Source organism: Hyla sarda, chromosome 5 (genome assembly GCF_029499605.1).
Source record: "Hyla sarda isolate aHylSar1 chromosome 5, aHylSar1.hap1, whole genome shotgun sequence".
NCBI classification, from domain to species: Eukaryota; Metazoa; Chordata; class Amphibia; order Anura; family Hylidae; genus Hyla; species Hyla sarda.
The window spans coordinates 36,192,860-36,218,704 of record NC_079193.1 but is presented as its reverse complement, the minus strand read 5'-3'; the positions used below and the strand labels follow the sequence as shown (position 1 = coordinate 36,218,704).

The 25,845-nt window shown below is 43.6% G+C and overlaps 2 protein-coding genes across 9 annotated transcripts in view; both read left to right on the top strand.

Moving 5' to 3' along the window:
* Positions 1–25,845, top strand: part of LOC130273067 (LIM zinc-binding domain-containing Nebulette) — a 271,910-nt gene that overhangs the window by 151,077 nt on the left and 94,988 nt on the right. The window lies entirely within an intron of this gene.
* The window catches only part of LOC130273066 (nebulette-like), a 110,425-nt gene that overhangs the window by 3,255 nt on the left and 81,325 nt on the right, over positions 1–25,845 (top strand). For 5 of the 7 annotated variants that reach the window (XM_056519251.1, XM_056519253.1, XM_056519254.1 and 2 more), the window contains 2 exons: positions 1,667–1,782; positions 2,832–2,946. In XM_056519251.1, the coding sequence (XP_056375226.1) occupies positions 2,907–2,946 (40 nt within the window). In that variant the 5' untranslated portion in view covers positions 1,667–1,782; positions 2,832–2,906. Of the gene's footprint in view, positions 1–1,325; positions 1,783–2,831; positions 2,947–20,598; positions 20,655–25,845 lie in introns of those variants that run through there. The other 2 variants (XM_056519256.1, XM_056519257.1) reach the window with 2 other exon arrangements.

The window sequence follows — 25,845 nt, the reverse complement described above, 5'->3', positions numbered from 1 at the left end:
TCCTTCCGCCGCCGCCTGCCTCTGTAGTGTATACATACCCTTAGGCTGCATTCACATCTCGTTTTTACACTGCGGGTGCCAGATCCCGCTCCTGTACCCCAGCCGGACCAGCGCTGAACTCCATTCACTTTAATGAGGCGACCGGAGTCAAACGGCTCGTTTTTGACCCGTATCTAGTTTTGTGATCGGACCTAAAACCGTAGTATACTACGGTTTTAGGTCCGGTCACAAAACTGCATACAGGTGAAAAATGAGTCACCGTTTGACTCCGGTCGCCTCATTAAAGTGAATGGAGTTCAGCGCTGGTCCGGCTGGGGTACGGGAGAGCCCGGTTTGCCCCTCCCCCAGCCGGATCACTGCACCCGTAGTTTAAAAACAAGATGTGAATGCAGCCTTATTGTGGTGAGGGTGTTGGGAAGGCAGATGTTGTTAACCCTCAGTGTTTGTGATGCCAGGGCGTGGTTATCCTCTACAACAACCGAGGTATGGCCGCTGGTTCCTGGGCCAGGTGGGGGGGGGGGGGGGAATAAATAATCACTCCGAAGCAAGGTTACATAAAAACAGCACTTTACTGAGGCAGGCAAGTTGTGCAGATGCAGGGTGAACTTAGGAAAGTTTATCGGCTTGCTGGGACTTGTAGTTGCAATTGACTTGACTGAGCCAGCCACGCTTCTGAAGTTGAGTTGTTGTTTTCTGTCTAACTGCTCTCTGATGACTCACGTCCCGGGAGCTGTGCAGTTCCTATGGGGATATTCTCCCATCATGCACAGCTCCCGGGACGTGACATCACCATTGAGCAGTTAGACAGAAAACTTCAGAAGCTAATAACTATTGGAAGGATTAAGATTTTTTAATAGCAGTAATTTACAAATCTGTTTAACTTTCCGGAGCCAGTTGATATATATAAAAAAAGGTTTTGCCTGAAATACCCCTTTAAGGTAACAGTGCATATAAAATACATTATATTAACTCTCGTATAACAATTCATTAGTAATACAACCCTTAATGTAATAAAGAGAGTTCTAGGGAGAGAGGGGACCCATGACGGACATTGAGCTGGATCTGCCAGACAGGATGGGCAGGAATACATGACTCTGTACTGGGTCACCACATTATTATGACTTTTTATGCTTTTATTTACCGCGATTTCTCCAAAGGCAATCAGTTAGGCTAAGTCCATATGGGTTCTCATTGTTTTTTAATTGTATCTATGTCTACCCTTCAGCAAGTGCAGTGGTCTCCAAACTGTGGACCTCCAGCTGTTGAAAATCTACAACTCCCAGCAGGCCCGGACAGCCGTTGGCTGTCCGGGCATGCTGGGAGTTGTAGTTTTTCAACAGCTGGAGGTCCACAGTTTGGAGACAACTTCATATGCCCGTCAATGTGCTGTGTGGAGGGTATTGTGCAGGACACAGAAAAAGCTTTGACTATCATTGAAATAGATCCGGATTAGATATTCTGCCACGTGATCTGATATATCTTCTGACAAATTCTTGGCCCTTTACAAAAATGACAAAAGCTACAATGTAAAAAGCCATAGGCCATTCTAGCTGAAGGCCAAGAGGGACAATTCTTAGCGTCTTTTAGAAACCGAAATATTGGTTCCAACATCCAGTTGCGCCGTATTTATTACAGACCCTTCTTCTTCTTCAACTTCTTGTTCCAGGAGAGTCATCGGAAAGCCGCCATAAGGGGAAAGACAAGAACTAAAAGGGAATAATTGTCCTGTTCCTCCTGCGACATGGCCAAACTCAAAAGGGACACCTGCCAAGGTTTTAGTAGGTAAGTACTTTTATTCATTTTTTTCTAGATTATTGAATAAAATGTATGATTATTTATTATTATTTATAATAATAATATAAATAATAATACTATTTTATTATTATTATTATTATTTATTATTATTAATAATAATAAAAAAAATACAAAATAGTTTTATCTTTTTTATTATTATAATGATTATAATTATTTGTATTATTATTATTATCATAATCATCATAATAAAAATGTTAATACTATTTATTATTATTATTATTATTAGTAGTAGTAGCAGTAATAACATCAATAATTATAATGATAACAATAAAATATAATGATAAAAAAAATAATATTTATTATTATTATTTTTATCATTATATTTTATTGTTATCATTATAATAATAATCATCATCATCATCATCATTAAAAAATGGTAAAAATAATACTACTATTTATTATCATCATCATTATTATTAATATTATTTATCATCATCATCATCATCATCATAGTGGGTGCCCAGTTTTGAAACCTATAGATGTCTTATTATGACTTTTTACGCTTTTATTATCTGTGATTTCCCCAAATGCACGTCAGTTAGTCTAAGTCCATATGGGTTCTCATTGTTTTTTAATTGTTTCTATGTCTACCCTTCAGCTAGTACAGAGGTCTCCAAACTGTGAACCTACAGCTGTTGAAAAATGAAAATGCATGCTGGAAGTTTCAGTTTTTCAACAGCTGGAGGTCCACTTTTTGGAGACAATTTGGGGACAATTTCATATACCAGTTAATGTGCTGTGTGGAGGGTATTGTGCGGGACACCGAAAAGGCTTTGACTATCATTGAAATAGATCCGGATTGGATATTCTGCCACTTGATCTGCTATATCTTCTGACAATTTCTTGGTCCTGTACAATAATGACAAAAGCTACAATGTAAAACGCTGTACGCATTTCTAGCTGCAGATTAAGAGGGACAATTCTTAGTGTCTTGTAGGAACAGAATTACTGGTTCCAACATCCAGTAGCGGTGTCTTTATTACAGCCCCTTCTTCTTCTTCAACTTCTTGTTCCAGGAGAGTCATCGGAAAGCCGCCATAAGTGGAAAGGCAAGAACTGAAAGGGAATAATTGTCCCGTTCCTCCTGCGATATGGCCAAACTCAAAAGGGACACCTGCCAAGGTTTACTGGGTAAGGAAATGAGATCTACTTGAGAAAATCAGTCGATGGTTTCCAGGGGAATGCTGCTGTTGAAAGCAAACTCTCTCGAGCTAAATGGGCCTATTGTCCTGGGAGCGTCCTTTATCCGCTCCTGGTAGCTCTGTTGAATTTTAAGATGCGGTGTATTATTTTCTCAATCTGGCAAACCGTGGATTGGAAAAAAGGCTTCAATTGTGTCATTTGCACTTTGTATGTTTCTCTTGTTGCAGTGGCGGATGAAATAGAAATGACAGAAAGCAGCATTGCGCCAAAGTACCATCATTACGATCACAATGATGACACTTAATTTCAAGATCATTTAGTTGATACTTTCAGTATCTGAAAGTGTACCCACCATGTATACAACCTATAAAGAGGGTACAACCCCTAGCAATAGATAGGGAATCACTACACTTACAGGACGCAACAGTAATAAAGGGGGAGATTTATCAAAACCTGTCCAGAGGAAAAGTTGCCCAAAGCAACCAATCAGATCGCTTCTTTCATCTTTAACAAGGCCTCTGCAAAATCAAGGAAGCCATCTGATTGGTTGTTATGGGCAACTTTTCCTTTGATAAATCTCTCCCAAAGTGACTGCAGTAACAGGGTGTAGAAAAAAGTCAAAGATTTATTTCCTCCAGTCCAAAAAAGTTTATTTTCGAACCATGTAGGAGTCGTTGTCAAGCTAGAGAGTGATCACCCAGTTTTTTTTCTTTTGTAGCCAATATTCAAATCTCGAATATGACAAAAATAAAAAGGGGGAGATTTATCAATGAGTTGTTTATGTCGTTTTTGAAGTCACATTTGTAGCAGCTTTTTTGGCAGACAAATGCATAATTTATCATATGTGTGATAACTAATAAGGGAGTCCACTAAAAAACATCATAGAAGATTCATAAATCTCCCCCAACGTTTGTTTTAACCTGTTAACGACTAAGGATGTACATAAATGTCCTTGTGCCATTAACAGTGTATGGCGCGGGCTCCTGACCCGAGCCTGCGCCATACTGGGAAGCCCTCAGCCGATTCTTTGTAGCTGACCGCCGCATTTAATAGCCGATCGCTGCTGGCAGCTATTAGCCCTTTAGATAGTGGCTGTCAAAGGCTCTGTACACTGAGGACAAGCAGGGCTCTGTGCACTGAGGACAAGCAGGGCTCTGTACACTGAGGATAAGCAGGGCTCTGTACACTGAGGACAAGCAGGGCTCTGTACACTGAGGACAAGCAGGGCTTCATGCACTGAGGACAAGCAGGGCTCTGTACACTGAGGACAAGCAGGGCTCTGTACACTGAGGACAAGCAGGGCTCTGTACACTGAGGACAAGCAGGGCTCTGTACACTGAGGACAAGCAGGGCTTCATGCACTGAGGACAAGCAGGGCTCTGTACACTGAGGACAAGCAGGGCTCTGTACACTGAGGACAAGCAGGGCTCTGTACAAAGCCCTGCATGTCCTCAGTGTACAGAGCCCTGCATGTCCTCAGTGTACAGAGCCCTGCATGTCCTGAGTGTACAGAGCCCTGCTTGTCCTGAGTGTACAGAGCCCTGCTTGTCCTCAGTATACAGAGCCCTGCTTGTCCTCAGTGTACAGAGCCCTGCTTGGGCCCGGGACCCGCCGCTAATAGCGCGCGGCACCGATCGCTATTAACCCTTTAGCCGCGTGCTCAAAGTTGAGCCGCGCGGCTACAAACGAAAGTGAAAGTGCCCAGCTAGCTCAGGGAGCTGTTCGGGATCGCCTTGGTATAATCGCGGCATCCCGAACAGCTGTAGCACAGGAGGAGGTCTTCTTACCTTCTCCTGTGCTGTCCGATTGCCGAATTAATGCTTCAAGCCTGAGATCCAGGCTTGAGCAATCAATTGCCGAAAACACTGGTTGATCCATTCTTATGGAGATCGATCAATCAGTGTTAAAGATCAGTTAATGCAATGTTATAGCCCCCCCTATAGGAGCTATAATATTGCATAAGAAAAGTGTAAAAAAATCATTAACCCTTTCAATTATCCCTTCCCCTAATAAAAGTTTGAATCACCCGGCATTTCCAAGAATAAAAAAAAAAAAACTGTGTAAATAAAAATAAACATATGTGGTATCGCCGCGTGCAGAAATGTCCGAATTATAAAAATATACCACTTTTTTAACCGCATGTTCAATGGCGTACGCGTAAAAAAATTCAAAAGTCCAAAATAGCGCATTTTTGTTCACTTTTTATACCACAAAAAAGTGAATAAAAAGTGATCAAAAAGTCTGATCAGAACACGACGCAAAAAATGAGCCCTCATAGCGCCCTGAACACAGAAAAATAAAAAAGTTATAGGGGTCAGAAGATGACCATTTTAAACGTATACATTTTCCTGCAGGTATTCATGATTTTTTTCTGAAGTGATACAAAATCAAACCTATAGAAGTAGGGTATCATTTTAACCATATGAACCTATAGAATAAAGATAAGGTGTCATTTTTGCCGAAAAATGTACTGCGTAAAAAATGGAAGCCCCCAAAACTTTTAAAATGGTGTTTTTTCATCAATTTTGTCGCAGATTGATTTATTTTTCCCGTTTCACCGTAGATTTTTGGGTAAAATTACTAATGTCATTACAAAGTAGAATTAGTGACGCAAAAAATAAGCCATCATATAGAATTTTAGGTGAAAATTTTAAAGAGTTATGATTTTTTTAAGTTAAGGAGGAAAAATTTTAAATGAAAAAAAACGGAAAAAGCCCGGGTCCTTAAGGGGTTAAGGGCAGTGTAGCTGCTTTTCCCAATCCAGCTTTGAGTGCCCTAAAGCAACGTAGTTAGCAACCAAACTTTTTGCTGTGCGAACATGGCCTAACTCTTGTCCCAGCCTTCAATAAATCATTTCTCCCTCACGTGACCTGTCTGCCGGACAGTTAAATCATACTTTACCATGACGTTGTTCTGGCGGCAGGCAGTTTATAACTCCTGGGCAATCTCCGCAGCCCGAGAGAAATGCGATCAGGAGATGTACTGTAAAAAATGTTTTATATGCTTCTGTGGTGTATCGCTTTTACTGCATTTATAATAAAGGAAAGAAGATATTACTGGAATAAGAGTGCCGGGCATGCATTTTGTATAAGTATTACACTATGCCCATTCAAATCAATAGGTTGTTTATGCAATGCAAGACAGGATGCACTTTGTAGCCGCTCTTTAGAGATGAAAATCCTGATATGGAATCCCCCATCTCTATTATGTATTTTCCTTATATAAAAATATATTTTCTAAGGTAGAAAAGTGTGGTTTGGGAAGTAAGTTTTTAAAGGGGTACTCTGGTGAAAAACAAATTTTTTTTTTTTAAATCTACCAGTGCCAGAAGGTTAAATAGATTTGTAAATTACTTCTAATTAAAATTCTTAATCCTTTCAGTACTTACAGCATCAGTTGCTGTATGCTCCCGAGGAAGTTCATTTCTTTTTACATTTTTTTTCTGTCTTACCACATTGCTCTCTGCTGACACCTCTGTCTATGTCAGGAACTTCTCTGAACAGTTCCTGACATGGACAGAGGTGTCAGCCGTGAGCACTGTGATCAGACTGGAAAAGACTACACAATTTCCTGTGGAGCATACAGCAGCTGATGAGTACTGGAAGGGTTAAGATTTTTAAACAGAAGTAATTTACAAATCTGTATAACTTTCTGGCGCCGGAGTAACTTTCTTGCACCGGAGTACCCCTTTAAATACTGTGTTATCAAACTAATACTTAGTAAGGGTACGTTCAGACGAGCGGATTTTCCGCACGTATTTCGCTGTGGATCCGCCGCTGAAGGACCTTTTATATGCTGCCTTTACATGCCGCTACGTTGCTATGAGCAGACACACTGTGATGTGCGAGTCGCCGCGCGCATGCGCAGTATACTCGCACATCGCAGCAGCTCTCGGCCTAGCTCATTGAGCAGGGGGAGTGGCCGCAATATGTGCGAGTACACCGCGCATGCTTGGCGACTCGCTTCTGTGTGTCTGCACGTAGCGGCTTATTGATGCTCCGAGCAGATACATGTAAAGGCACCATACTGAGGTCCTTCAGCGGCGGATCTGCAGCATAAAATCCGCTGTAAATCCGCTCGTCTGAATGTACCCTAAGGGTACATTCCCACACAGCGTATTTTGCTGCGTATTTGGTGCTGCGTATTTTCCTACCCATTGACTTCAACAGGGAAAATAAAATACGCAGCAGCAAATACGCAGCAAATACGCCGTGTGGGAACGTACCCTAAAACCAGAAAAGGAAATGTCTGCATAGATTCGTATTTTGCAACCAGGGTGCCTCCAGCTGTTGCAAAACTACAACCCTTAGCATGCCCGGACAGCCGAAGGCTGTCCGGGCATGCTGGGAGTTGTAGTTTTGCAACAGCTGTAGGCATCATGGTTTGAGAAACGCCTGCATAGAGGTTTATATACCTTGGAGGACCCAAGTGTGCAGTTTTAACCATCAAGAATTACATTTTACATTTTTTTGTGAACTGAATCCTCGAACACACTTCAATGTGACAAGTTAAAATATAGTTATATGAGCCATTTGCGGATTTTACACCTTGCGCCAAATTTGATATGAGGAACAGCTTTTCCCTTAGGCTGACTGACTATATATAATTAGAAGAGCGTATATTGGTTTTGAACACTTCTCAATACGCCTGGAGAAATGTTCGTATCTTTGAATTATTTAACAAGTGCAAACAGGTTATCTTTTTGTTCACATGCACACAGGATTTTTTTCCCGCTTGTAATTTACACAAAAATATACAGCTGGGCTAATGGTGCACCACTTATAGACTCCCCTTTAATCAAGTCTATAGTGTAGAAAATGAAGTGGCACTTACCAAGCCATTAAAGTTTACCAGTCATATCATAGAAAAAACATAATGCTTCTATATGTTGCTCACAACCCCTGTTATAGTGGACCTGATGAAGAGAGGAATCCCCTCTCGAAACGCGTTGTCCAGCCTGCAAAGCATATTGTGAGAACCTCTTTGCCTTTGTACCACCCGCAGTACGGCAAATAAAAACTGTTTTCACAACTACATTGCCTACGTCCTTTCTTCCGCCTCCCGATGCAGTGCCGCTCCCGTAAGTCGGACCTTTGGGACAACCCCCGCCAGGGACTCCCGCACTACCTCCTGCTAGCTTCTGTTTTTGGCTCATAAATCCCTCCGTTCTGCTGCTCACTTATTCTGACATCTACTGCTTAGGAAGGGGTGTGTCCGAGGCAAACACTGGGCCCACCATCGCTCACCATGCATTCACTTCCTCCCTGAGTCTGCTGTGCTGTGCTAGATCTCTCTTCATCCAAACACTGCAGGCTGCTCTGTAACCCCCTCCTCTCTGTTTTCAGGCTGCTGTCTGTAAGAACAGGAGTGAGCACAGAGGGATGCTAGTCCCACCCTCACTTCCTATAATTTGTCGGTGCCTCAGTCGGGACAAAGATGCTGCTGCCGCTGGACAGGATTATGTTCTGAATGGTATGGGGACCTCTAGTGGTCTCTTTATCTAGCCATGATTTCTACATATATAGATAAAAAAAAAATGTATGAATTATATTACAAAGATTAATGGGGTACTCCGGTGGAAAACTGGTGCCAGAAAGTTAAACAGATTTGTAAATTACTTTTTTTTTTTTTATCCTAATCCTTCCAGTACTTTTTAGGGGCTGTATACTACAGAGGAAATGTTTGTCTTTTTGGATTTCTCTTATGTCACGACCACAGTGCTTTCTGCTGACCTCTGCTGTTCATTTTAGGAACTGAGTAGGAGAATATCCCCATAGCAAACATATGCTGCTCTGGACAGTTCCTAAAATGGACAGCAGAGGTCAGCAGAGAGCACAGTGGTTGTGACATAAGAGAAATCTAAAAATATAAACATTTCCTCTGTAGTATACAGCCCCTAAAAAGTACTAGAAGGATTGAGATTTTTTAATAGAAGTAATTTACAAATCTGTTTAACTTTCTGGCACCAGTTGATTAAAAAAAATAATAATAACAATTTCCACGGTAGTACCCCTTTAAAGGGATACTCTGCCCCAAGGCATCATATCCTCTATCCAAAGGATAGGGGATAAGATGTCCAATCGCAGGGGGTCCCGCCTCTGGGGACCCCCACGATCTCCCTGCTGCGCCCAGCATTCGTTAAGAGCCTCGGGTGCAGCGTCAGAGGCTCGTGACATCACAGCCATGCCGAGCTCATGACGTCATGGCCACGCCCCTCAATTCAAGTCTATGGACGTCACGCCCCCTCCCATAGACTTGCATTGAGGGGGTGTGGCCGTGATATCATGAGCGGGGCGTCGCCGTGACGTCACGAGCCTCCGCCCACATCGCCAGTCATCCGGCACGGAGCGAAATTCGCTCCATGCACCGGATGTTTGGGGTGCCGCAGCCGAGATCGCGGCGATCCCCAGCGGCGGGACCCTCGCGATCAGACATCCAAAGGATAGGGGATAAGATGTCCAGGGGCAGAGTACCCCTTTAAGTTCAGCATAGCAGCTGGTGCAGAGGTGCTGGGTGACCACATTATAACCTCAAGCCATATAATTAAAAGCCAATATATGAAGAGATGTCAAACTATAGTATACTTTATAGTGCCTTATATTGTCTTCAGGAATAACAAATACCTTGTGAGAATCCTAAGAAGATGCTGAATATTTCCCGTCTCGAGTAACACGGTGAACATGTGATTGACACAACAATTTATCAGTGCAGAATCCGTGAATCGCTTCAACAACTTGTTCATGATGCTTACGGAAATTGTATTGATTAACCCTCGCCTGCACCCACGAGTCTTTTAACTCAATGAAAAAAGTCAAAAATAGCACAGAAAATCAGTTCTGACTTCACAAAAACCTGAGATCGAAACACATGAAGTATGAGCTTCCTACATTTAGTGCAGAGACGTAGCTCCTGGGTCCCAATTCAAAAATTGTAATATGGTCACCTACGTACCATGTGCCCATAGGTTTGCGCAGCTTATTGCATTAGGGTGTGCACCCTAAAGCACAAACTCACGCCGTGTGTGTACGTATGTATATATATATATATATATATATATATATAGATATAGATATATATATATATATATACACATATATACATACACACACAAATACACTCTTGCTTGCATGCACACATACATAAACAGACCTGCACTCATATAGGTGCTGTATAGTTCCCCCACATTAGGTTGTCAGTATAGTTCCCCCACATTAGGTTGCCAGTATTGTTCCCCCCACATTAGGTGCAGTACAGTTCCCCCCACATTAGGTTGGCAGTACAGTTCCCTCCACATTAGGTTGGCAGTACAGTTCCCTCCACATTAGGTTGGCAGTACAGTTCCCTCCACATTAGGTTGGCAGTACAGTTCCCCCACCTTAGGTTGGCAGTACAGTTCCCCCACCTTAGGTTGGCAGTACAGTTCCCCCACATTAGGTGCAGTACAGTTCCCCCACATTAGGTGCAGTACAGTTCCCCCACATTAGATGCAGTATAGTTCCGCCACATTAGGTGCAGTACAGTTCCCCCACATTAGATGCAGTACAGTTGCCCCAGATTAGGTGCAGTACAGTTCCCCCACATTAGGTGCAGGACAGTTCCCCCACATTAGATTCAGCATAGTTCCCCCACATTAGGTGCAGTATAGTTCCCCCACATTAGGTGCAGTATAGTTTCCCCCCATTAGGTAGGCAGTATAGTTCCCCCCACATTAGGTTGACAGTACAGTTCCCCCACATTAGGTGCAGTACAGTTCCCCCACATTAGGTGCAGTACAGTATCCCCACATTAGTTGCAGTATAGTTCCCCCTCATTAGGTGCAGTACAGTTTTCCCACATTAGGTGCAGTGCAGTTCCTCCACATTAGATGCAGTACAGTTCCCCCACATTAGGTGCAGTATAGTTCCCCCACAGACATACAGCCTTCAGCCATATATAGTGTATGGCTGGAGGCTGTATGCCTGTGTACTGCCCACTTCAGTGTTCCGACCACCGCTCCTCCGGTCTGGGGTCACGATCTACTGCTATGGCCTATAGACCATATAGCAGTAGGTCCGAGGAGCGGTGGTCAGAACACTGAAGATGACGTGCTGCCAGCTGGTGCTGGTGACTTACCATGCCGGCCAGCGCGCGTCCTCCTCGTCGATGCTCCATTCCTCCGTTGCTATGGGCGCAGGCATGGGACGTCAGTGACGTCCCTGCGTGCGCTACCTCCCGGCGGCCCCTGCGTTTTTAAAGTTTTTCAAAATCTATACAATATGGATCCCTAATATGTCAGTGTTCATTAGGCCTTACAGTCTTTTTTCAACATCCAATTTCATCAAGGATTGAGCATCAAAAACCCAAGCTACAGCTCCAAGCACTAAGCGTTGCAGAATGCAGAGCAAGTCCCAGGTATGTGTTACCCACATGTTGACATTGGATGCCCCGTTTGACACAACTGGAGGGGATGTTGTTGCCTCTGGGGGTCTAGCAGACCTAACTTTTACCCCGTACATTTCTTGTCTACATCTGAGATGTGGAAGATGTACAAGATGCAACTACATTACTTGGTATATGGATTGGAAAGGTTTAGGCAGCACACCGGCCATGTTACAGTGCTGTATGGCATTGTTATTAAACACTGTACTACTTTATTATTTGGGCACTATATTGTAAAATATAAGGTTACGTTTTACAGTTTTTCGGCAGAATCACACAAAAAATGATCAATGTAAATCAAATTTATCAACCCATGGAGGTCTGGATATGGAGTCACACTCAAAATCAAAGTGGAAAACCGCACTACAGGCTGATCCAACTTTGATGTAATGTCCTTAAAACAAGTCACAATGAGGCTCAGTAGTGTGTGTGGCCTCCACGTGCCCGTATGACCTCCCTACAATGCCTGGGCATGCTCCTGATGAGGTGGCGGATGGTCTCCTGAGGGATGTCCTCCCAGACCTGAACTAAAGCATCCGCCAACTCCTGGACAGTCTGTGGTGCAACGTGGCATTCGTGGATGGAGCGAGACATGATTTTCCAGATGTGCTCAATCGGATTTAGGTCTGGGGAACGGGCGGGCCAGTCCATAGCATCAATACCTTCCTCTTGCAGGAACTGCTGACACACTCCAGCCACATGAGGTCTAGCATTGTCTTACATTAGCAGGAACCCAGGGTCAACCGCACCAGCATATTGTCTCACAAGGGGTCTGAGGATCTCATCTCAGTACCTAAAGGCAGTCAGGATACCTCTGGCAAGCACATGGAGGGCTGTGCTGCCCCCCAAAGAAATGCCACCCCACACCATTACTGACCCACTGCCAAACCGGTCATGCTGGAGGATGTTGCAGGCAGCAGAATGTTCTCCACCACGTCTCTCTCCTCTCTCTCTCTCTCTCTCTCTCTCTCTCTCTCCTCTCTCCCTCTCTCTCTAGCTCTTCTCTCCTCTCTCTCCTCTCTCTCTAGCTCTTCTCTCCTCTCTCTCTCTCTCCTCTCTCTCTCTCTCTCTCTCTCTCTCACTCTCTCTCTAGCTCTTCTCTCCTCTCTCTCTTCTCTCCTCTCTCCCCTCTCTCTTTCTCAATCTCTCCAGGTGATAAGTTCTAGAAGGATTAAGATTTTTAAATAGAAGTAATTTACAAATCTGTTTAATTTTCTGGCACCAGTTGCTTAAAAAAAAAAAAAAAAAAAAAAAAAAAAATTCTACCGGAGTACCCCTTTAACCTCTTAAGGACCCAGGACGTATGGGTACGTCCTGGGTCCCGGTCCTGCGATATAACTTGGGGTCACACGGTGACCCCGCATCATAGTGAAGCCGGGACCCGCCTCTAATAGCGCGTGGCACTGATCGCTGTGCCGCGCGCTATTAACCCTTAAAGCTGAAAACGAAAGTGAAAGTTGCCGGTGCATTGCCGTAGAATGAGATTTGCCATAGAATGAGATGGTCCGCCTCCATCACATCCTATTGGCTCACTCTTGTCACGTGAAATATTTAAACGTCACGCATCGATGCGCACAGCAGTGGAAGTTTGGCTATCACAGGGTGAGGATCTCCTCTCCCTGTGATAGCTGAAGCTGCACGGAGCTCTCATGGCCTCTGTGGCCCGACAGAAGTTCACACATGTACGCAGCTCATACGGCTGCCTCATATACATTTACTGTACTATTACATGTACTGTTGATCCACAGCGCTATCGGGATCCCGATGGCGCTGTCATCAGTGTGCGTCCCCGCGAGCGCCCCACGCCCGCAGCTCTACTCCCCGTCCTCCGCAGCTCTACTCCCCGTCCTCCGCAGCTCTACTCCCTGTCCTCCGCAGCTCTACTCCCCGTCCTCCTCAGCTCTACTCCCCGTCCTCCGCAGCTGTACTCCCCGTCCTCCGCAGCTCTACTCCCCGTCCTCCGCAGCTCTACTCCCCGTCCTCCGCAGCTCTACTCCCCGTCCCCCGCAGCTCTACTCCCCGTCCCCTGTTAACGCTCAGGGAGCGATCCACAGCGCTATGGGGATTCCTATGCCCGATGGCGCTGTCATCAGTGTGCGTCCCCACAAGCGCCCCATGCCCACAGCTCTACTCCCCGCCCCCCGTCCCCCGCAGCTCTACTCCCCATCCCGTTAACGCTCAGGGAGCTGGGAACAGAAAGTAGAGCATCGGGCGCAGGTAAAGTAGTACTGCGCATGCGCAGCACTACGCGAATAACTTAACCTGCGCCCGATGCTCTACTTTCTGTTCCCCTCTCCCTGAGCGTTAACGGGACGGGGAGTACAGCTGCGGGGGACGGGGGGCGGGGAGTAGAGCTGCGGGGGACGGGGAGTAGAGCTGCGGGGACGCACACTGATGACAGCGCCATCGGGATCCCGATAGCACTGTGGATCAACAGTAAATGTATATGAGGCAGCCGTATGAGCTGCGTACATGTGTGAACTTCTGTCGGGCCACAGAGGCCATGAGAGCTCCGTACAGCTTCAGCTATCACAGGGTGAGGAGATCCTCTACCTGTGATAGCCAAACTGACACTATTGTGCGCGTAGATGCGTGACGTTTAAATATGTCACGTGACAAGAGTGAGCCAATAGGATGTGATGGAGGCGGACCATCTCATTCTATGGCAAATCTCATTCTACGGCAATGCACCGGTTAGCTCAGGGAGCTGTTCGGGATCGCCGCGGTATAATTGCGGCATCCCGAACAGCTGTAGCACAGGAGGAGGTCTTCTTACCTTCTCCTGTGCTGTCCGATCGCCGAATGAATGCTTCAAGCCTGAGATCCAGGCTTGAGCATTCAATCGCCGAAAACACTGATCCATTCCTATGGAGATGGATCAATCAGTGTAAAAGATCAGTACATGCAATGTTATAGCCCCCCCTATAGGAGCTATAATATTGCATAAGAAAAGTGTAAAAAAAATCATTAACCCTTTCAATTATCCCTTCCCCTAATAAAAGTTTGAATCACCCGGCATTTCCAAAAATAAAAAAAACATTATGTAAATAATAATAAAAATAAACATATGTGGTATCGTCGTGTGCGGAAATGTCCGATTTATAAAAATATACCACTTTTTAAACCGCTCGTTCAATGGCGCACGCGCAAAAAAATTCCAAAGTCCAAAATAGCGCATTTTTGATCACTTTTTACACCACAAAAAAGTGAATAAAAAGTGATCAAAAAGTCTGATCAGAACAAAAATGGTACCGCTAAAAACTTCAGATGACGGCGCAAAAAATGAGTCCTCAAAGCGCCCTGAACACAGAAAAATAAAAAAGTTATAGGGGTCAAAACATGACCATTTTAAACGTATACATTTTCCTGCATGCATTCATGATTTTTTTCGGAAGTGATACAAATTCAAACCTATACAAGTAGGGTATCATTTTAACCGTATGGACCTACAGAATAAAGATAAGGTATCATTTTTGACAAAAAATGTACTGCATAAAAACAGAAGCCCCCAAAACTTACAAAATAGTGTTTTTTCATCAATTTTGTCGCACATTGATTTTTTTTCCCGTTTCACTGTGGATTTTTGGGTAAAATGACTAATGTCATTACAAAGTAGAATTAGTGACGCAAAAATTAAGCCATTATATATAATTTTAGGTGAAAATTTTTAAGAGTTATGATTTTTTAAAGTTAAGGAGGAAAAATTGAAAATGAAAAAACGGAAAAAGCCCGGGTCCTTAAGGGGTTAAAATGTGCAGTGTGCACGGTGCAGCGGAATCCCATTGAAAATAATGGAAAGCTATAGCAGTGGACCTCCAGATATTGCAAAACTACATCTCCCAGCCTCCCAGCATGCCGGACAGCCAACGGCTGTCCGGGCATGCTGGGAAATGTAGTTTTGCAATCTTAAATTTCGGAATTCTTACTCCCCAGACACCAGTTATTTATATCCCACTCATAAATCCCAGCAATGTGACATAAAGCCCAGACCATTACCTCACTCTTGGCAGTATTTGTCTCCAGCTCTCGCCGTGCGCCATACCTGCTGACTTGGAATGACTTCTGCGTTGTACCCTCCAAATTGGTTACAGTCCCTGTTTAGATTAAGGCTGCTGTAGGCAATCAAAAACTCAGCAGGCTTCACAATGGGACCAAGCGCTCATTCCACCCAGAAACCGGCTCGCCAGTTAAGGATAAGTCAGTGCACATATTTGTGGAGAGGTTATTAATTCAGGAGTTTATTTTACACCCATGTGCCGTCAACTTGCTGTAGGATCAAAAGCTGATTTGTGACCATTTTCAGCAGTTATCAATATGGCCATAGAGTAGACTGGATGAGATTTTATTATATAGGTCTAAAGCAAATTCTATGTGCATTGAAAAGTTTAATATGTCTGGTATTTTATGTTAGCGTTCCATTGCAATGAAAAAGATTTTAAATGGGCACTTTCAGAATCAAAAGCTTTTTATATGTTGTACATCTTGGCAAAACTTTAACCTTTCTTATACAGTCCGTAAATGTTGGCACCCTTGAAAATTTTCAAGAAAATTAAGTATTTCTCACAGAAAAGGATTGCAGTAACACATGTTTTGCTATACGCATGTGTATTCCCTTTGTGTGTATTGGAACTAAATCAAAAAAGGGAGGAAAAAAAGCAAATTGGACATAATGTCACCAAACTCCAAAAATGGGCTGGACAAAATTATTGGCACCCTTTCAAAATTGTGGAAAAATAAGATTGTTTCAAGCATGTGATGCTCCTTTAAACTCACCTCGGGCAAGTAACAGGTGTGGGCAATATAAAAATCACACCTGAAAGCAGATAAAAAGGAGAGAAGTTCACTTAGTCTTTGCATTGTGTGTCTGTGTGTGCGCCACACTAAGCATGGACAATAGAAAGAGGAGGAGAGAACTGTCTGAGGACTTGAGGACCAAAATTGTGGAAAAATATCAGCAATCTGAAGGTTACGATTACATCTCCAGAGATCTAGATTTGCCTTTGTCCACAGTGCACAACATTATCAAGAAGTTTGCAACCCATGGCACTGTAGCTAATCTCCCTGGGCATGGATGGAAGAGAAAAATTGATGAAAGGTGTCAATGCAGGATAGTCCAGATGGTGAATAAGCAGCCCCAAACAAGTTCCAAGTATATTCAAGCTGTCCTGCAGGCTCAGGGAGCATCAGTGTCAGCGCGAATTATCCGTCAACATTTAAATGAAATGAAACACTATGGCAGGAGACCCAGGAGGACCCCACTGCTGACACAGAGACATAAAAGCAAGACTACATTTTGCCAAAATGAATTTGAGTAACCAAAATCCTTCTGGGAAAAAGTCTTTTGGACAGATGAGACCAAGATAGAGCTTTTTGGTAAAGCACATCATTCTACTGTTTACTGAAAATGGAATGAGGCCTACAAAGAAAAGAACACAGTACCTACAGTGAAATATGGTGGAGGTTCAATGATGTTTTGGGGTTGTTTTGCTGCCTCTGGCGCTGGGTGCCTTGAATGTGTGCAAGACATCATGAAATCTGAGGATTACCAACTGATTTTGGGTCGTACTGTACAGCCCAGTGTCAGAAAGTTAGGTTTGTGTCTGAGATCTTGGGTCTTCCAGCAGGACAATGACCCCAAACATACGTCAAAAAGCCCCCAGAAATGGATGGCAACAAAGTGCTGGAGAGTTCTGAAGTGGCAGCAATGAGTCCAGATCTAAATCCCATTGAACACCTGTGGGGAGATCTTAAAATGGCTGTTGGGAAAAGGTGGAGAGGTGTAAGAAGCTTATTGATGGTTATAGGAAGCGAATGATTTCAGTTATTTTTTCCAAAGGGTGTGCAACCAAATATTAAGTTAAGGGTGCCAATAATTTTGTCCAGCCCATTTTTGGAGTTTGGTGACATTATGTCCAATTTGCTTTTTTTCCTCCCTTTTTTGGTTTAGTTCCAATACACACAAAGGGAATAAACATGTGTATAGCAAAACATGTGTTACTGCAATCCTTTTCTGTGAGAAATACTTCATTTTCTTGAATAATTTCAGTGGTGCAACATTTATGGCCATGACTGTATATTTCATAAAAATTTTCTCCTTTTTTATAGAAATTATGGCTTATAAAAATGACCACTAGGGGTTTCCATACAATCCAGAACATAATCCTGTCCATCTGCAGCATTAGCTTTTTCCCGACTGAACCCCGGGCAGGGATAAAGTCTAGGATGTGAGGGCAGGACTAGCATTTCTCTGTGTTTACTCCTGTCCTGTCTATCAGACTGCAGCATGAAAACAGAGAGGTTGAGCAGCCTGCAGTGATTGGGTGAAGAGACCCAGCAATGCACAGCAGACTCAGGGAGGAAGTGAATGCATGGTGAGAGGGCAGACTCAGTGCATATCTCAGACATGTCCCTTCCTGAGCAGTGGATGTCAGAATGAGTGAGCAGCAGAAAGGAGGGATTTGTTAGCCAAATACAGAGGCTAGACACATAAAAGATGTGTAAAAAATCTGCATGACCTAGAGAGTAACATATAGAAGCATTATTTTTCTTTTCTTTTATATGCTAGGTATGCTTTAAAGCAGTGGTCTCCAAACTGCGGCCCTCCAGATGTTGCAAAACTACAATTCCCAGCATGCCCGGACAGCCAAAGGCTGTCCGGGCATGCTGGGAATTGTAGTTTTGCAACATCTGGAGGGCCGCAGTTTGGAGACCACTGCTTTAAAGAATCCAGTTCACACAATGCAGCTGAAAAACTTGTTGGTTTTTAAGACCACTATGGAGAAACTGTGACATAAAATAGCATAAAAACACAATGAGGATAATGGTTAATCCACAGAAGGAGGTTGAACTCTCCATAACAGGGGCAGTGAGGAGCCCATCATAGTGTGAGCTACAGGACCCTAAATTGTCCAATAACAGTAGATACAGTAGAAGCTCCAAAGCTTCCCCATACCCTGATAGTCCCATATCAATCTAGAGCTCCAGGGTCACTTAATGTTGCCCACAGGGCTGGTGCAAGGATTTTTGCCACCCTAGGGGAAAGCTAATTTTTCCGCCCCTTAACCCCGCCTTCGCCTACTGGTGTGACACACTGCAACAAACCCTCTCCTCAAATAATGTCCTTACTACTGGGGGGACACACTGTAACAAACCTCCTCTTCATGTAATCACCTTACTTCTGGGGGGACACACTGTAACAAACCTCCTTCTCATGTAATCACCTTGCTACTGGGGGGACACATTGTAACAACCCTCCTCCTCATATAATTACCTTACTACTGGGGGGGGGGGCACACTGTAACAAACCTCCTCCTCATGTAATCACCTTACTTCTGGATGTGACACACTGTAACAAACCTCCTTCTCATGTAATCTCCTTACTACTGGGGTGACACATTGTAACAACCCTCCTCCTCATGTACTCTCCATACTACTGAGGTGACACACTGTAACAATCCTCCTCCTCATGTACTCTCCTTACTACTGGGGTGACACATTGTAACAACCCTCCTCCTCATGTACTCTCCTTACTACTGAGGTGACACACTGTAACAACCCTCCTCCTCATGTACTCTCCTTACTACTGGGGTGACACATTGTAACAACCCTCCTCCTCATGTAATCTCCTTACTACTGGGGTGACACACTGTAACAACCCTCCTCCTCATGTACTCTCCTTACTACTGGGGACACACACTGTAACAACCCTCCTCCTCATGTACTCTCCTTACTACTGGGGTGACACACTGTAACAAACCTCCTCCTCATGTAATCACCTTACTATTGGGGTGACACGCTGTAACAAACCTCCTCCTCATGTAATCTCATTACTACTGAGGTGACACACTGTAACAACCCTCCTCCTCATGTACTCTCCTTACTACTGGGGTGACACACTGTAGCAACCTCCTCCTTGTGTAATCTTCTAACTTCTAAGGTGACACACTGTAACAAACATACATAATCGTGCACTTACACATGCTGTAAGAATCTTCACACAATCCCCTATCGGCTGTCAGTATCGCCATCATTGTCCTCTGTAGCCCGAGCGGTGGCGGAGACAGAGTTGTCATGAGGCAGAGGACATCAGCGGTCATGCCTGTCTGAGGAGCACATCGTTGTGAAAGCAGTACTCCTCCGAGGCAGACAGACGTAATCGCTCTGGAGCGGATGTATGGAGGCGCCTGTGATGTCAGGATGCTGGACGGACCTGACCTGCCTGTCTACCTCAGAGGTGGCACTGTACTCCTCCAGCAGGCTGAAGAATGCAGATTATTATGGTACCGGGGGGCGGTGACGGAGGTGCTGGCTTGGCAGGTGTTTTGGATGAGCAGCTGGTGCTTCGGATGCTAGCTGGCTACTAACTTTCTTGAAGTGGGCAGAGCGGCATCCCCATCAAGAGGGCGCTCTAGGTGGCTGACTATTTTGCCTATAGGCAAAACCAGCCCTGGTTGCCCACAAATTGTTGTAAAAAAAATATATTCTTTTTGTTTCTCTATGGAAAGAAGTCTTGGTGTCAACTTTTTCCCATTTAAGCCGGGCCTTTGTTATGGTATTCAAACTCTGTAGCTCAGATTCTAGAGCCCCAATGTACAGTGTCAGCCATATTCTCTCCCTTATACAGTGACAACCCCATATATATGTTGTCAGCCATAGGCACCACTAGATGGTGTAAGCTGCTGCCAGACTCCTCTGGTGGTGGCTTCTCTAGAAGAAGAAAAAAATCTAGCATTTAAAGCTCAACAAACCAGATATTACTTTCCCCCAAGATGCTCGGTTGATCTAGCTGAAATCGCCAGGTTTGGCCAACACATGTTTTAAGGACCTTTTATGTAGGTGTGTACTGTATCCATGCCATCAGTCATCTGTATTACGTCTTCTATTGGTAGAGGAGACATAACTCCTTTAATGGTAGATGCATTTACCAAGACCAGATGGTCTTCTTGGATCTCCAAACATGGTGCTTGTGGGTGGGCACACTTGCAATAGTTCTCAGAATTAGTGGCTGCCTTTTTTGAATATGAGGGAATCCTAATTTCCTGTTTATCCTGTTCAGGATCCTTGTCTATTGGCCAAAGTGATTACAAAGAGCATCTCTAATACTGGAGGACCTGGCCTGTCATTCCTGCATTACAAACATTGCTTTGAATAGACATGGTGTAATGCTTCATTTGCCCTGTGGAGGGGCTGCAGATCAAAAATTTACTGCCAATTCCCCAACAGGTTACAGTTGATTTTTGGTGTCTACAGCCAATCTTAAAGGGGTTATTCACCAGAAGGTAAGTTTAGCGACTGCCAGACAGTAATGATCTGTGCTTGTCTTGGGGCTAAATGGCTGTGTTGTGAGCATGTTGTGTTTGTGAAATGGCTATTTCCTGTAGGAGTTCCCTGCTTCCAACTAGTCCCAGGATGCCTTCTTTATAATTGTGAGGTCACTTTTCTCCCTCCCACAAATCAGCCACCCTTTGCAGCATACCTGAGCATGCATGCTGTTTATAAAACTACAATTCCCTGCAGCACTGTGGAGAATTATGTCCCTCCAACCCAGCAGTCGCTCCACCCATTAAAGCAGACAGGCTCCCTTTCAACACCTGAATAGTGATGAAATGTCTCAGGCCACCCTGCAACATGGCCCAGTACGGGAGGTGTTACCCCGTACCCTTGCTGCCCTGTCAGGCAGCCTCCTGCAGTGTCCCCTCACCCTCCCCTGCATCTGTTTATTGTAATTGTATATAATCCCTATGTTATATATGTAAGAGTGTTATACCTTTAAGAAATGTTCCCATGTGATCTTCAGTTGTCAAGTGATTATCATGTGATTGTTACCCAGGAGGTATCAGTGACCAGGTGACTTAAGGGTGACCAATGGGACCCCACCAGAGCCTCCCCATATAAGCCCTGGGTGGAGCCTCTGCTCGCTCTCTTAGTCTTTGCTGAGGTCCAGACAAGTCGAGCCTAAGTGCCCGGAGTCATAGGAGCCTCAAGTCCAGTCTGCAGCCACAAGCTACAAACCTGCAAGTAAGTCACAGTCACAGTATTGTCAGTCAAGTCAAAGTAATCTGTCTAGTCAACGTGGCCTGCACTAAATTGTCCACCTCTACTACAAGTCCCAGCAAGCCCTTAAGGACTCTAAAGTCACTGGTCACCTCCGTGGGCCCTGGCTGAACTGTATAGACTTTTCCACCTGTCTAACCTCTGTAAAGCTACCATTGTCTGTAACTTGGCGTCAGAGTCATTATTGCCCCCCGTGCCTAGTCCAGGATCCAGCGGTATTACCTTTGGGTGGTATTGAGGATAAACCACACCCTGGTGCCACAAATACAAGGGGTTAATGCCATCTTCCCCTAGGGTAACAACATCTGCCCTTTGCATCACACCCCATACCACATTTATATGCTGCTAAAAATAAACATTGGGACAAAGATCACATAAGAATTGCGAGACCAGCCATCAAACACAGGTACAGACACTATATTATGAACTACACTAACTTTACAGCCCCTGTAGCACAGTCAAATAAAAATAAATACCCATTTAAGGGACCTTAATTCTCTGCAGTGCCAGTCACAGACAACCATGGACCAGAGTAGTGCTGTATTTTTTTATTTAAAAAAATAAATAAAAATCAGCAGATTGCTACTGTATTCTATTTTTGGACTGCTCCTTTAAGTGCTCTGAGACTCTCATACAGATAGGCTTGTGCAAATAGATACAGGCTCCGGCTTTAAGCTGATTTTCCCGAAATGTTCTGTCTAAGCGGAGAGAGATTATTTACCATATTAAATATTAACCTGCTCTGAACTGCTGGCTGCGCAGGGAATGAGGAATTCACCGCTCAAGTACTCTATTTTTCTGCCGACCGTGCTCTGTGTGAACGCGCTCTGTGATGTGTGCCATACCAGGCTTATCTCGGAGCATGCCGCTGAGGTTCCTGTTTTCACTCATGCTTGGTTTTATGCCTGATCAAATACTCTTCTAAGTTCATAAACATTACTCTTTCTATATCCTTACAACATGGCTGCAATGGATTATACAGATCTATCTTCTTTTCGTTAATATTAGTTAATAATGCCCATTAAAGGAGAAGTCTCATCCTAAACATTACTGAAAAATGTATCCCTGGGATCTATTAAATGGGGCTCTGGCTCAGGAGCAGCGCGTCATGACCCCCCCCCCCCCCCCCCCCCCCCGCGCCATACCTCCATCTCTTTTGGAGAATCAAAGATTGCCGAACAGTTCTTCCATAGAGATATATGGAGGGGGCGTGGCAGCCCCTGCTTTGGGCGGGGGTTCAGACGTGCCGCTCCCAGGGAGGACTGGGGCCCCGTACAGGAGATCGCGGGAGGTCCTGCAGATAGGGGATATGTTTTTCAGTAATGTTTAGGATGAGACATCTCCTTTACCAGAAATTTCCCATTGATATATTTGTTAATAATATTTGCGTGATGTCAGAACCTGATGATTATACAGAGATGAGAGGTATTACATGAAAACCAAGCTACCACTGATGGTTGGGGACCAAATGCAATGGCTGGGATCAGAGATAACTTAAAAGTGTACTCCTCCCTTGGACATCTTATCCCCTATCCAAAGGCCCCCCCGTGATTCTATACCCCAGTAATCACTACACGGAGCGAACTCCACTCCATGCCGGATTACTAGTGACCAAAGCTGTCACGCCTCCTCCCATAGACATCAATGGAGGGGGGGGGGGGGTGACGAACATGGCCATCCGAAGCCTAGCACAACTGGCATTCTGAACATAATTGTTCAGAATGCAGGGGTTCTGGGATGGAGATCACGGAGGTCCCTGTGGCTGGACCCCCGCAATTTGACATCTTAGTCGCAACCAGAAGGGCGAGGTAGCCCTTTAAAATCCAGCTATTAAACTCCTTAGATGCTGTTGTCAATAATAACTGCAGCATCTAAGGCAGTGTTTCCCAACCAGTGTGTCTCTAGCTGTTGAAAAACTACAACTCCTAGCATGACCAGACAACCGTTGGTTTATTACATGTGGATACCCAAGATGATTTCCGCATGAAATCTACATGGATTCTGCATCAAGAAGTCTTGTTTTGATTATTTTATTTAGCGCCACATGCTGGTAAACTCAGGGTGCTCATCAGACCCCCGCATTGGGATTGCAGGGGTCCAATGAGCTAAAAGGGAGACGGTGGGTCCCCTTATCTGCCTCTGGCCACAAGTTCGACGAACCAATGATGCAGCATGGCTCAGCCAGACTGTATCAGTAGAGTGCAGATCACACTGTATAATGCTATGCAATAGGCATAGCATTATACAGTGAACGCGAAGATCAGGTGTAGTATCTGATCTTATCACTCTTATCGGTGGACTAGACAGCACTGATATATTACTGGTGGGAATGGGTGGTTTCTACGGAATCAGCTCAACAGCTGCCCCGATGCGACCTGTTCCCTCTGTTCACAATGAGGCTGGGAGGGTCTAGAGCCAAGGTACTTTTGTGCCTCTGGTTGTTGTGACCCCGTGGTGCCAAAACTCACTGAGTGAATGGGCTGAGTTGAAGCACTTGCACCATTCTCTACACCTGTGACACTCACCTCTTGACATTCTAAATAAAATTATATAAAAACTCCTCCCCTAATAAAAAATAAAATCACCCTTATTTTCCCATTTTACAAAAAATAAATAAATAAAAATAATAAACATATTTAGTATCGTTGTGTGCGAAATTTTCTGAACCATTAAAATATAATGTTTATGATCTTGCAATATGAACGGTGAAAATAGTAAAAAAAAAAAAATACCAAACACCAAAAATGCTGATTTTTGGTCACATGATTTACAAGAAAAAAATAAAAAGTGATAAAGTCTCATTAAAACAAAAATGGTACCAATAAAAACTACAGATCATGGTGCCAAAAATGGTCAAATAGTTATAGAGGTCAAAAAAGGACAGTTCTAAGTATTTATTTTATAAAAAAAAACAAAAAAGGTTGACTTTTTTTTTTAAAGTAGTACAACAATAGAAAAATTATATAAATTAGGTTTTGTTTTAATCACAATAACCCACAGAATAACGAGAACATGTCGGTTTCACCATAAAGTGCACTGCATAAAAACGAAATCCCCCAAAAGTAGCAAAATAGCGTTTTTGTTTTTCAATTTCCCCTCTGAATAATATTTTTTTTTTTATTTTGCTGTACATTTTATGATAAAATGAAAGGTGTTGTTACAAAGTAAAATTGATCGTGCAAAAGGCAAGTCCTTATTTGGGTCTGTGGATGGAAAATTAAATGATTTATGACTGTTAATACGCAAGGAGGAAAAATGAAAGTGCAAAAAAAGAAAAATTGTTCTCAAGGCCAAAATTGTCTGTGCGCTGTGCCTTTAAGGGCAGTGTTTTTCCAACAGTGTGTCTCCAGCTGTTGCAAAACTACAACTCCCGGCATACCCGGACAGCCTTTGGCTGCTGGAAGTTGAAGTTTTACAACAGGTGGAGACACAATGTTTGGAAACCCTGCCTTAAAGAGGTAGTCACTGGAAAACATTTTTTTTTTTAAATCAACTTATGCCAGAAACAGATTTGTTAATTACTTCTTTTAAAAATCTTAATCCTCCTAGCACTTATCAGCTGCTGTATGATCAACAGGAAGCTCTTTTCTTTCTGAATTTCTTTTCTGTCTGACCACAGTGCTCTCTTGCTGACACCTCTGTCCATTTTAGGAACTGTCCAGAGTAGGAGCAAATCCCCATAGGAAACCTATCCTGCTCTGGACAGTGCCTAAAATGCACAGAGGTGTCAGCAGAGAGCACTGTGGGCAGACAGAAACAAAATTTAAAAAGAAGAGAACTTCCTGTGGATCATAAAAGCAGCTGATACATTTTGGAAGGGGTAAGATTTTTTAAGAGTAAAAAGTAAAGTAATTTACAAATCTGTTTAACTTTCTGGCACCAGTTGATTTAAAAAAAATTAAAAATAAATAAAAAGTATGTTTTCCAGTGGGTTAAAGCAACACCAGGAAGCAGAGTTTTTGAACCAAAAAATGCAGCAAAATTCTGTATTTTTTTTGCCATAACCATAACTAAAAAACTCTAATGGAAAGATATGCATATTTTTTCATGTTTTGTACCCACTCTAGTTTCTGGCTACAAATACTGACTAAATTCTGTACAAATACTGACCAAATCCTGACTTTTTTTTTTTATGAATTGTAAAAATTGGCAAAAATGTTGCCAAAAAGACCAAAATGTATACTTTTTTTTAAGATTTGTAGTGTAGGCTGGTGATATTGGGAAGGGGGCAGTTTATATAACACAGAAGTGTTATTGAGCGTGCTCTGTAGTCAGACGTCTAAATATATATTATCAGAGACTGACTACATTGTAACTAACGGCCACTTGAGCTATTCTCTCCCTCTCTATCAGGAGAAAGTCTCAGATAAGGGGCCTGTAGCACCATATAGGGGTGAGCCCTCGATAAGTTTAACA